The 13,711-nt window shown below is 42.4% G+C and overlaps 1 protein-coding gene across 2 annotated transcripts in view; it reads left to right on the plus strand.

Annotated features, from left to right (window-relative positions):
* Nucleotides 1–13,004: 13,004 nt before the first annotated feature.
* Nucleotides 13,005–13,711, plus strand: part of EBF2 (EBF transcription factor 2) — a 141,564-nt gene continuing 140,857 nt past the window's right edge. For both annotated transcript variants that reach the window (XM_063358678.1, XM_063358679.1), the window contains exon 1: nucleotides 13,005–13,593. In XM_063358678.1, coding sequence (XP_063214748.1) covers nucleotides 13,463–13,593 — 131 coding nt within the window. In that variant the 5' untranslated portion in view covers nucleotides 13,005–13,462. The remainder of the gene's footprint in view (nucleotides 13,594–13,711) is intronic.

A 13,711-nucleotide genomic window follows, 5' to 3' on the forward strand; every position in this document is an offset into this window, starting at 1 on the left:
TCGTTTGAGCTGCACGTTTGTCTTTTGTGATAGCTTTGTTTGGGGACAGGAAATTATATATTTAATATTTTAATCTGTTGCATAATTAATCAGGAGTGCAAAAGACACTTCTTAATGGGAGGGACTTTTATTTTCACTTTTAGAACACTTTTCCTCTCCTGCTTTGCCCAGTCCTTGTTATTAAGCAATTTGAATAATGTTTACCTGTCCTACAAAAGGACTGAATGCAGTTGTGCCCTGGAAAACAGCTCTGGGAATTGGGAGAGCAGGGTTGAGTTCCTGGCTTTCTGTGTGATTTCAGGCAAGTGGCTTAACTTCCGTGGACCTCTGTTTCTGATATGTAAATTGGGAATATACTGTTCCACCTTCTGTTCTCCTCTTATTTACAGTGCAGTCTCTTCTGGCATGGCATGTGTGTACAGTACTCGCTAGCGTCCTGTCTCTTCTTGAGTATTTAAAATACTCTGGTAATCTTTGCAAAATTAAGAGGTATGGCACCAAAACATCTTTCATTTAATTGTTGTTAATAAGGTTGTACAAATGAGTTGAGTGAGAGGGGCTCAGTGGAGATGTGCACCAGTGGGCAGCCCATATTGAGATGGTGCTGAGCCCTATTCCTTGCCATGTGGACTTGAGACATGAATGAGTGTCAGTATTGTCACCTTAATAGTATTTTAAAGATCTGGCTTTTGTCTTTCTACCTGAACTATCAAGGCTTCTGCTCTAGGACTGGGATCTCCTGCCTCTGCGGGCATGCTGACAGCTGCCATGCTTCCTCCCAGCTTGTTGAAAGTCCTACTGGTGTGATCAATTTTGGTCATTGGTTCAACTACACTGCCTTTTTCTTCGGTTCCTTCATCAATCTTTCTTTTCCAAGATCTTTCCATGGCCTCTTTAAGGGCCTTTCTCCAGTGCTGTCAGAGCTGCTGTCTTATCAGCCTATTTACCATCACCTTTACACTGACTGTGGTGCAGGCTTAGCTCAGCTCTTCCCCTCCCTGCACACGCCCTTCCTTCTAGATCGTTTACCAGTGTCTGAGGAGAAAGTTGCCTGCCAAACTCTTCAAACTTTGGAAAGTTTAAAACAAGACTGGTAATCTTTTCCCTTTCCTTTCCTAGGAATTCTCTTGATCAGAAGATGAGCTTCATAGAGGGTCAGAGGGGGGGAAATGCATGTCCGAATTCATCTGCTTTGTTATGAAGAACTTTAATCCATATAGCATGGTTTAAATCATAGAATTGTGTGTTTAAATCTTTTATGTTTGGTATGACTGAATGGTCAGCAAGGACTTCTGCTTTTCTACTAGCTGCTGCTTTTACATTTAACGTACAGGCATATGCCTTTTTATTTCCTCTAACCCATACTTTTTGACTTGCACACTGATTCTGAACTCTTGGATATGTGGACTTTCTTTCTGGACCTGACTGGACAGCACAAGAGAAATCTGCTCTTATGCTTGGAGTTCTACTATGACAAAGTATAAGGCTGGTGTATGTTGTGAAGTCAATGATCAGATGTCCAAATGCAGTTTTGCTATTGCTGAAACTGATGGCAAAACTTCCACAGCTGGTCCAGTTCCCTAATTCTCTATCTGTTGTACTTATGAACAACAAATGTACCTAAGATACTGGGGGACAGGAAGTCATTGCGGGTGTTAAAACATGTCAGATGATCAAATATTTAGTTGCTATCTTATAAAATAGTAAGGCCGGGTCTAAAACAGCGGTTAACTATTGAGAGTTGTAAACAATATTCCCCATTTTACAAAAAGCGTGGAAGTGGAAACTTTCCAACTGCTGAGTAGAACTCTAACATTTTATCAATATCTGAAGTTTTACCTGTAGTGGCAAACTAAACACATATAATTTTATATACGTTATAAATGTACATATGTTCATGCATACTGTATACATGTTAGAGTATATAAGTGCAGTGGTTCAAGTTTTTCGATAATACTGTAAATACAAGTGAATGTACTTGGCTCATTTAACCAGTACTTGGTGGAAAGGCAAAGGTTGTCTTGTTCCCAGCCCACAACATGTTCCTTAAAACAGATGTTTGCATCTTGGCTGTTGATGGCTTACTTCTTAAATGTTGTTGTTTTGCAGGGTGTGTGGCAAATGTGCCAATAATTGAGCCTTGGGGAAATATTTTCACGTATTCATGGATAGCATTGTCCCAAAATCCAGGAGCTCCTGAGATCCAATCCCATCTCTGCAGCTGACCTGCTGCAGCTTTGACTTCCATGTGTTCCCATTTCCCCTCTTACTGAATAGGAATGACACAACAGCATTTACCTAATGCAGGTGCTTTGACACTTGCCTTGGTGCTTGTATTAAAAAGGGAAAAAGAAACAATAAAAAGCACATCAAGCAACCCACTTTGTAGGGCTTCTCGATACTTTGTGACCAAAGGCATTTGACATGCATGCTAACCTGACTCTTAAGAAAAACTTGTGGGAGTGCTGGGCAAGTGTGTGTGTTATGTTTGGGTATACATTGAAAGAGGTTTTGTCAACTCCTGTGTGAATAATGAAAAACAACCAATTTGACTATTGTTGAATTGTACTTTTATGGAAACTAGCTTGCAGTGGTCGACAAAAACGGGGCGGGGGGGGAAATCAAGAAATAAAAACAGGAAAACTTTAGGGAAAGTGTGAAGAAATTAACTGGGTTAGTTTTTCAAAAAGCACTCTTCCAAATTGGACTAATCACTGAAGAAAATTTGATTCTTGCTGTTATGATTTGGAGATATGAAATGAAAAGTATTTATTAAGATGACTTAGTAGTCTATACAAAGTGTTTTGCCTAATTGATAGCGTCGTATGCTGATTACCCTGCCTGATAAAAAATTGAATAGCATTGGAAACAGTGGAATGTGGTTTTCTTTTGCTTTGAAATGTAGGTCCTTGTCACTTAGCCAAATCTGCTTAAGCTGCATGCTGTGCAAGACTAAGAATGCCCAGAAAAATTCTTGTTTCTTTCTTATTTCATCTTTGTAGTCTTATTTCTTGCCACACTCAAGTTCTTTTTGGAACTGCTTTACAAATTGCTATGAAGAGCTGAGCACAGGGGAGACGTGGACTCTTTGAGCATTTATGTGCTGTTTGAACAAGGACTGATAATAAAAGTATAGATTTTTCATGTTCTTGTTTTGAGACTCGGCAGCTGAATATAAGAATAAAAAGAATTTCCTTATCCATTAGAAATATATATTTAAATCAGTGGCAGGTGTGCATGAAACACATTTCTTCCTTTCCATTTTTCACATGATTTTTTTAAAAATCAAAATATAATAGGTTTTCTATCTGTTTTCTCACTGGAAACCAGTAAGGCCGTGTAATTACTTAATGGACACTAGTCCTAGCCTTAAGTAGGAAGTGCTGGCTGACTGTAGCAGCTGGCAAAGTGCCAAAGCAAAGTTTGAAGCTGTTTGATACCTGCAAAGGCCTTTTATTGCCTGTAGGCTCTGTCACCATTAACGTTATTCATATTCTGCATGGGGAAAAATAAGATGCCATAAACCATCTTATAAAATGGTTTTTCCCTCTGGAGGTAGTAGACACTGTGCTGCTTTCCAGGTTGGCCTTCCAGACAGTGTGTGTTCTATCTGCCCAGCTCTCTCAGCACAGTCAAGGTCAGCATAGCAAATCCTGGGTGTAAGGCTGCCTGCGCACAGCTCAGGGCAAAAGCCAGTGTTAGGCCTCTGCTGGAAGATTTTATCCTTAGTGCCAATCCAGACCACCATGTATTAGAGATTCAAGAGAGTCTCAAGTCTCGTAGGCCTGGGGCACAAGCCTGTAGGGCATCAGGTACTTTCTAGGTTCTTGGCTAAGTGTAAGGCAGGGCCCATATTTGAGGGTGCTGTCACTCCTGTAGGTTGATGTTCTTCTCTTTCCCTCTGTCCCATGGGTACTTGGAGAACGGTTTGACCAAACAGTGGACTGTAGTGAAGGGGAAAATAAATAGATAGCAAGTCTTTGAAAGCAACTGGCTGTCCTTCAGTTACTTAATAGTTATACTGTGTGGTCTTAAGTGTTCTGAGTCGAAGTGATATTTTCTCCTCCTGCCGTCCTTGTCTGTGCCTCTGCTTTATCCGCTTTCCCCTCATTGTTTCTTCTAGTGTTTGGATCACGAGCAGTGCAGTGAAAGAACTTTATCTCATGTGGACTAGACTGTAGTTACTAGGATGGTATACAGGCACATAGTAAGTTGATAGCACGTGGTGTTTGTACTTCCTATGTGAGATATCAGTGGAGGGTAGCAAGCAGATGGAAAGTCTTAAAGATGTATGGGCATCTATTCACTGTAAGCAAATCGCTTAGCCCATCCATAGCAATGGTAACTTACTACTTTTCTGGTATTTGCTTGCAGCAAGATGATGCCGAAATAGGCTTGCTAGAAGGACATGGCTATGGAAATATTTTCAAATGAAAGCTGGAGCTTGTTCATACTAGAACTGATCTTGCTGCAGATTATGAATGGAAGAAAGGAAATTATATGCCATATGCTTCAACATATTCTAGTCTTCAGATGCTCTGAACACATGCTCTTGAAAACAACAGAGGGTGTTTTCCTCCCCTAAAGCCAAAGAATGCATGTGGACCACAAAGCTGTGTCTGGTCGGGGTGGTGTTCTGAAAAACCCTCTGAACCTGCTCATCTGTTTTGTTGTCATTGATGTCCTGTGGACTCGGAATAAGCAAACGCTTATTTTCTGTCTTTAGCAAGTAGCTAAAGAGGGAGGGTGCACATTCCACTCCCCTTCACCTCCCACCGCATATTAGTCATCTGGTACACAATGAACCTATAAAGCTAGTGCTGCCTGTCATGAAAGGACCATCGTGAATAGAGGCATCTTCTGATGAATCACAGCTAATATGGCAATTCTTCCATCTACAGTGGAAACACAAAGGGAAACATATCTGAGCTGATATAATGGTTTACTGTAGCTCTTGCTAAGATTTAAAATATCTCATGATTTGTAATCAAGTTCACACTAGGTAAATCAAGGCAATGCACAGCCTGGCTCCGGCTGGGCATCATAAAGGTGCCTTTTTGTGTTGTCCAGTGTGAGTCTAACCTGACTTCTGTGCTTGTCTGTTAGCAGCTAATTCTTATTTGATGCCCTTAGCTTGATTTCTTAAATTAAACTGACTTGAATCCCAAAGCTTATAGAAAGAGATCTACTTCTCATGCTGTGTATTAATGGAGTTTGTGTTTTTCTCCTGAACACTAGTAGAAGAGACTTAAGTGCTTGCCCAGACATAATAATGCCAATTAGTCTTGGGCTCATCATCTTCTACAGGTGTGTACAGATTTCTTTCTCCATCCACAGCTTCCAGCTTTGCTGCTCCTAGTTTCTGGTTGTGGAAAATGTGCTTAAGGAGGCATGTCTAAGATTGTTATATACAGATGTACTGTAAAATCAACTAAATACACAAATTTACACCATATCAGAGGCACAAAGCTACAAACTTTTTTTTTCTTGATCTTTCTGTTGTAGTAGCTTGATTGGGTTGGGGGCACATGGTACAACTTGTTAATTAAAAATAGTAGCAATGCTCTTGAATATTTTAGTAGTATCAGGTTATTTAGTAAAACGTATTACTTTTCTGTACCTAACTGATACTGCTGATGGAAATGTGATGCCATACAACCAGGGTGATTGAATCCTTTTAAGTAGCAGAACCATTTAGGTGTGTGTAAATTTCAAAGCATTGATGTTTAGCCTGCCTACGAATACTTAAAATCAGTGATGAAAGAGACAGTTCAAATGGTAAACTATAATTAAATTGCACGGAAGGCATAAAACTCTGGGTAGATTTCTCACCTCCTAGAAGATAACGTTTAGACTAAACTAGTTCCTAATGACTTAAACTCTCAAAAACAAAAGCTCACAATTTTACTGGTTATGGGACCCTAACCTCAGAAAGCTCTGTTGAGAGCAGTTGGTATTACATGCCATCAGCTTCACTGCCTGTAATACAAGTGCAAATGCTTGCAGGATCAGTATCTGGTTGTGTAATCTGGCAGCTTCTGAAATGCCATGTACTGAGGTAGAAGTCCAGTCAGTTTTATTAAGTTAGGTGTATTAATCATTCTGTTCTACCCAACTTCTTCAGGTTATTTAATAAGCTTCAGAGAAGAACAGAACTGTCTCTCCAAGGCTGTAAAGCTCTAATTATGATACACTGAGCTTTTAACTACCTCTTTCTTGCCTTATGGAACGGATGCAGGAATAGTCAGATTAGATTAGACTTCTTGTGTATTATATCTTAGCTTCCGGTACCAGATGCTTTAAAAGAAGGCACAGGAAACTTAGCAGGAGGCAGATGTTTTGATTATTGACCATCCTCAAGAGGATATTTTCCTAATAATTTGTATTGTGGTTGCACTAACAAACTCCACTTAGGGATTCAGAATCTTGGTAAGTGAGCTTCTATATTATACAGAATGGTTAAAGCTAGTTTCTCCTTGAAGAAGCCTGCAGTTGCAGCCCCTAATAATATAACCTGCTTTTATTTTTAAACCACAGAGCTCAATGCCACTTTCAGAATGGGTTTGCACCAATTTATGTAACTCAAGGTTGAAAACAGCCTGCATCAGCAATATATATCCACATCCTTGAGCAGCATAAAGAGGGCTGCCTCCATAGTGTTCCCCGAGCCCATACTAACCAAGGTTCTGTGTGTGTGTTATGTGACCTGGGTACTCTTCTAGTTGTTATGGACTCCTGTGTATTGGGAAAATGCTCCAATAAGAGGAAGATGCCCTTGTAGGTGATGAGCATGTTGGACGCTTATTCTTATGTACTGTGACTTTTTTGGTGCCTTAGCTTCTCAGCCTATCAAACAATAATACTGCATGGATTAGGTGAGTTTGTCGCTGCAGGTACCTCGAAAGCTTTACAAACACTAAAATTTAGCTAGAAAAACATCTTAAAATAAGAAAACCAAATCTGTAATTGATGCGATTATATAGTCTGATCCAAACCCTGTTGAAGTCACAATGTTTCCAACAATGTACTAGGCTTTGAACCAAACCCTGTAACTTTCTGTATTTTTGTATGTGGTGAAGTTGTGGATTTATTCTAACAGTGAAAGGCTAGTGGAGAGCCTGCGGTGGGTCTACTTACTCGCTTATCTGAGTTATGTGAGATGAAAATCAGTATCCTTTCTTTCTCAAAAAAAAATATTTCTTTGAGAAGACTCTGGTGTGCGTATATATGGATATATATGTATGTATATGCCTGGAAAATGACAGAACTTTGGAAGCTGAAGCTTTCCTAGATAGCTAGCCCTGGCTGGAGGCTGTTTTTTCAGCCCATCAAAACAGTACAGCAGGATATGCATTAGATATGTGTCCCCCTTCTATTAATCAGGGGCAAAACTGGAAAATTTGGAATTAAACGCAATTCACATATTCCTGTTACAATACTAGTTTGCATCAGTTCTGTATTACTGTAACTTGAGAGTGTCACAATTTAAATGTTAGGCTGTGCTACATGGAATAACTAAAGAAACTTGCAGGTGTTCACAATTCTTATATTTTTAAACACTTTAAAAATCAAGTTTTTATCTAGCAAGATGCTTAAGGTTTGCTGACTTTTAAGCAGGCAACTGTCCCTGTGGCATCACTTCAGAGTGACTATTCATGTAATTAAAGTTAGACACCTGTTTAAGACAGAGCTGCATTGAGTTGAGTCAAGAAATAAAACTTAGGCCCTCGCTGTGCAGATGTTTAAGCATGAGGTTAAGCATGTATATATTGTCAAGTAATTCTTGTAAGACCACTCAAGTGACTAATATAGGTTAAGTGCCAGTATAAGAATGTTTGTAATACTGGGAACCACTTTTTATTTGTTTCATATGTTAATGAATAAATTTAGTTCTGCTCTCCAGTATGTCTGCATTTATCCAGTTGTTTGTGGAGACTATTTGACAGCTGGAGTTGGGTCATGAGTATGTACCTGGAACTAGAAAGGCTGTGATAACCTAAACTGCTCTTCTTCCTGGTGAATATTTTAGATAGTTTATATACAAAGACATATTGAAAAGCTGACCTTGATTGCTTTCTGTAAACTGCAAAATGAGAGAGAGGATCCCAGCACAAATATATACCCACTTGAAGTATTTTTCCTGAATGTGCTTGTTGCTTCAAACCTCCATGTGGTTAGAAAAACAAACTTCAGCACTAAGACTTCTCAAATCTGCATTATAAAATAAAATGGAACATACACTCCCGATGGTAAAATATTATTTGCTAACGCATTCCAAAAACTATGCTAGGCAAAAGGCAGTAAAAGTATCTTTAAAAAAAAAAAAAAAAAAGAGTTGGATATAAAACCTAGCAGATGTGTTTTTCTGTTCTGGTGAAAAAAGCACCTACTTACTGGAATGAATGGGAGACGCAAAAGAGGATCTGATGGATATAATATTTTCTCTCTTTTGGGAAAGATGAGGTGGAGAAGTTATTAAATGTTTACTTATGCATTTGTAAGTTTGAAAGCGTTCCTTTGTTCACTGCTTATAAATGTGATCAGTAGAATCTCTGAAACTTGCACGTTTCGTAAGTGCTGATCAGTGTGGAGGGTTGCCTCCAGTAAATAGTGCCTTTATGATGCAAGAGGGAAGGCGGAGAGAGAGAGGGGGAGCGACCAGGTATAGGTCATGATTTTACAGCTATAAACCCATGTTTCTGGTTATTTGCTAATAGCATGGGTGTGTGTGGAGAGGATCAATTATTTTATACTTGGGGGTTAAACTTTTTCCAGCAATCAAATGGAGGTGTTCTCTTCTGAGAGAAGCTGTATATTGATTATACAAAACCGGGCTTATAATAAATATAACCAAAAGCACTTCAGTGCTTAAGTCCTTGTTTTGCATTTTCCATGCACAGTTAAGAGCTCGATTTGCTTTTGTGATTTAGTTGCATGCACCTGAACTGCTTCAAACCTCTCATATTAAAAACGTTTTAAGAAGCATTTTTTCCCCCTTAAGCTATGTATGTTCTTAGTTCAATTAAATCGAGGGTCTTGTAAATCAACAGTAGTCTTGCATCAGTCGGAGTAGACTTTAATCTAGTTCTGTACGTAGTGCTCTGACTGCCCTCCATACACTTCTCATTACACAAGTTCAGAACACAGCCTGTTCCTCTTTCTTGTAACCACTTTTCTGTTTCAGGGTATCCCGTGCAAGTAAATATTTTGTTTATGCTTATGTTGGGCTCTTGAAAGTTATTTTCAGGGACTTCTTTGTCAGATACCGTTCTATTGCCAAAGATGTGATTGATGTGTGCTTGAACGCGAGTCACATGCATTGCAAATAACTTAAAACTTTAAGCGGTTAACAGCCTAAAGGAAAATTTGTAACAGGCACATTTATTTTTCTGGTACAGGTGTACCAGAAAAATGAATCTTACAGTGAGATTATTGGATAAAGAGGGGAAGATTAGTTATCCCTCTCCATTCTGACGTTGATAATTTTAACCTACAATTCGTTCCCTTGAGACACCTGAAGGACGGTGAATTCTCACAAACGAATAGGAAGAATGAAATGTTTCTTTCCAACTGTCGTCTTTAGGTGTAGTTTAACTTTCTCGTTGACATTTTCTCCTTAAACGTGAGAGGAAACAATAGTAGTTTAAAGGTTATGCTTTTACAGGGCTTAAGTATTATCTTAAATATATATGTTTCTTCCTGCTGGGGAGTTTCTAAAATGTGTCGAGTCGTGAAAGTTGACTCCGGTGTACAAAACGACGTTGTTAAAAACCTACTAAGAAAGACGAGCATCTCGCTTTACCACGTCAAACCCGCCTCACCTGTCACTTTGACCCCGGCATGTGGAAACGAGCGTGGCAGTCTTGAGGGGAATAGCTCTTCCTCCAGAAGGAAATGATCAGCGCTCACCCAACCAGTTGGTGGGGTTTTTTATATATTTTTTTCCTTCTTTTTTAGTACGAGGAAGAAAATCGCTTCAAGCGATTCAGGAGAATGAAAGCCGCGCGTCGCGGCGCCTGTGAAAGTTGCGGCGGCGCGGGGCTGCGCAGGGAGCGGCGCCGGTGCGGGCGGGAGCCCCGCTTCCCAGCCCCGGCCGCGCTGGCCCGGGAGTGCGGGGCTGCGCGGCCCGACACCCTTCCCCGCCCCGTTCGGTCGGTGCGCGGCAGCCGCTCCGCGACCGCTCAGCGCTGCCGGTGGAGAGTCGCTCTCACTCGCAGCGCCGCTTGACTCCGAGAAACCCTTTCCCCAAGCCTTTGGCGGGCTCTTGTTTGTGCCCCTAAAGTGCGTTTAGGGCTGGGTGCCAGTGAGGTGTGGAAGACCCGCTGATGGAGGCTTCCTTCTCTTCACCGAGGCGTCCTCCGCAGGGCTTGGTGGGGGCGGATGTGTGTGGGGTGTGTTCCCCAAGCCAACGCGTTCCCTCCCGGAGTTACATGGTGCCGTTTACCTGCCGGTGGAACCGATTCCCGTAGCCGAACCGCAGAAACCTCTGAAGTGCCAATCCAAATTAAGCGGCGGTTGCGCTAGTATAAATGCTGCTTTTACTCAGTGAATTTACACCCGAAGAGTCTGAGAGATGGGCTTTTCCCAAACTGCATTTAAACCAAGTGCTTGAAATGGGAAATCTAGATGGGGGAGTTTGTAATTTCAGAAGTGTTTAAGAACTCCTGTCCTTTTAAGATAACACTGCGAAGGAGAGAAACTTAGTTGGGGGGAGAAAATTCATCCCCCCCGAAAGCGCTTCCTCTTCCCGGAGCCGATCCGAGGAGCCGGCGCGGGGCTGTGCCGCCCGCGGCGCCGTGCTTCCCTGCCGCTGGCAGGGCTCTCCCCCCGCGAGAGGGAGCGGCGCGGGGAGGGCGCCCCACGGCCGGCAGCCCCCGCTGGGGCAGGAGGGGAAGGCTCTCTTCATTCGTCCCTGAAGTGCCAAATTCTGGTGGCAGCTGTTTGGGGCGAGGAGAGTGCATCTCCTCTGACCTGCGCCGCTGCCCTCTGACCTGCCATGAATCCCTAAAAGCCGGGCTCCCCGGAGGCCACGGCACACGAGTCCCCATTGTTCCGGGAGCTGGCACGGCCTCGCCGTGCGCGCCCCGCCGCGCACCGGTGTTTCTTAAGCGACTAGGCTGGAACTGGATAAGCATCTGGGTTGGATTCGACCGGGCTCCCTTTAACGCCTTACGGGGACAGACTCGGCGTTATCGCTAGGAGCGAGGGACGCAGTTATTAGGAAACAATTTCTCCTTATGAATACATCGGCCAAGGGTAGATCGAGTGGGAATTCCGCCCCCTCCCCTTCCCTTCCTGCCCCAGGTTTAAGAGTAAATGCGGAAATGGTCAGAGTGGCATTGCCAAAAATGAGCTTCGTACAAAGAGAGGGCTTTTATTCGAGGAAATGTACCCACGCCTATTGCGAAATGGTTAAAAATAAATAAATAAATCACTATAATATGCCTTACCATTGCCTGTACGTTTACGTGGTATGTTCTCGTTTTCTCGCTACTGTTTGTTTGTTTGTTTGTTTGAATATCTTACCCTGTTTGGTTGGATTTGGGTTTTTTTAGATTGAGAAATTGCATCTCAAAGATGCGAAGATCATACCTTGGAAGGCTGGCCTCCACTCTCTAACACCGTCAAACTGCTGTTGCTTTTCTGTGCCGTTAAAATAACGTCAGCCTCGCCTTTTTCTAACCTGGCAAAATCACTTACTGCATATTTATCAATTTGGGGAGGTGGGTTAGCATGGTAAATCTCCTTGAACAAAGATTCTGTGAGATGTATTAATTCATCTAATACCATGTCTGTCACTTATGTAGACAGAATAATTCGGAGTTCCGGCTTTGCCCTCAGTCGTGCCTGAATTAAGGATACATTTTTATGAAAGTTTTATGGGAAGATTTTAATTTGCAAATTTTTTTTGAGAGCTGTATGAAACTCCATGAAAATAATCTAGCATTTAATAGAAAGGTGGCTTTTTGAAATGCAGCTAAATGTGTATGGGAAGAGTTAGGAATTATTCTAAAATGGAAATTATATTTCTATCCCGTTAAAAAAAAATAATGAATAAAGCAGGTTAAAGAGAGGAGCTGCACATAATGAGTCAAGGAAATCCTTGCGCTGTCCCTTTAACTACCGAACATCTGATTCCCTCATCTGGCAGATGGTCTCTGAGCACAGATTTGCATTCATTGTCTTGAAATCTGTTTTCGCGTTGGTGTTATATAGATTTCAGAGGCAGATCTATACACAGATCAGAATACAAAAGGGCCGGGAGGAAAATATCACCATGGCAGAGTGCTTTTTTTTAAAAAAAAAAAAAAAAAAAAAAAGAAAATAAATGCAGGCGCAGGTATCGTCCCTGTTCACAGCGGGCTGGGCTGGGGAGAGCTCCCATTTCCATTAATGGGGAATTTTGCTTACATTGGATGTTATAAAAAGTTTTAAGGCTCGACCTGACAGCTCGCGTGTAGTGAGAACTTTGGGGTCTTCAGTCTCTCTCGCCGCCTCTCGCTGCTGCAGGCGGTCTCTGCATCCCCAGCCCCGCAGGCATCGCCACCGCGACCCGCTTCGTTCCTCCCAGCGCTTTTTTTTTTTTTTTTTTTTAAACACCGCGCCTGAAAGCGAACCAGCCAACTACCTGTGCGATTGCTTTATTACGACAGCACGGAACAGATTTGCAGAGATTGCTGCTTTTAGCACAGTTCACTTGTTAGGTGGCGGGGCCGTTCGGCGTCGACGGGCTATGACATTCAGGGAAAAGTTGTCCCGCTGCCGCGGAGCTCCGGGGCCGGGGCCGGTGGCTCTGTCCCCGCCGGCTCCGGCCGCGCCGCCCCCGCCCCGGGGGGGACTGCGGGGAGCCGGGAGCCGAGGCGAGCGCGGGGCTGCCCGCAGCCCTCCAATCGGGGCAGGCTATGTAAATGTCAGCCCTTATTTGGGAGCAGGCTCCTCCCCCTTCCCGCTATGTGCGCTCCCACCCCTGTAACCCATTCATGGTGACCAGTTTGGGAAAGATCGGCTCTTCCCGGGCGTAGTGTGTAATCAGACTCTCTTTAGCTCCATTTCTTCCTTTCTTTTACAATTCATCCCGCTTTTTTTTTTTTTTCCTCCTCTCTCCTGGATTAGGCAGCGATCAATCCTTCTCCCCGTGTCTGTTGAGAAACAGGTGATCCTTGTTAACAGCGATCAGTTTCTGGATGCAGTTTCCTCTCCTGCGTTTGAAGGATGATGATACCAGGCAAGACTGAATCAGCATAACTTTTACTTTGCAAGAGGAAAAACTTTTTTTCCCCTATTTGAAGGCATTAAAACACGTAGCATTTAAAAGCAGAAGAAGTTGGTTTCAAAGCTGAACTTCTCCACTTTCCTGGGATTTGTGTGTGTCAATTACAAAGGCTGCGTCTTTTTTTTTTTTTCTTTTCTCCTCCCTTATCCCCCAAAAGGAAACTGTTGCTAGTTGGAATAGACTTTTTAAATGTTTGGGATTCAAGATACTTTAGGAAGAGGACCAATTCTGAAAGATAAATCTCTAGGCTCTGAAATGGATTCCGTCAGGTCCTGGGTCAGAAACGTTGGGGTTGTGGATGCAAACGTAGCAGCACAAAGGTAACTGTGACTATTTCTCCCCCGCTCTTCCCCCGCTTTTTTTTTTTTTTAAGCAAGCCTTTTCTTTACTTCTTGTTGTTGTTTGTATTTGATATTAAATTCATTTTCTCCCTTTCTG

Source organism: Chroicocephalus ridibundus, chromosome 23 (assembly GCF_963924245.1).
Source record: "Chroicocephalus ridibundus chromosome 23, bChrRid1.1, whole genome shotgun sequence".
In the NCBI taxonomy this organism is placed as follows: domain Eukaryota; kingdom Metazoa; phylum Chordata; class Aves; order Charadriiformes; family Laridae; genus Chroicocephalus; species Chroicocephalus ridibundus.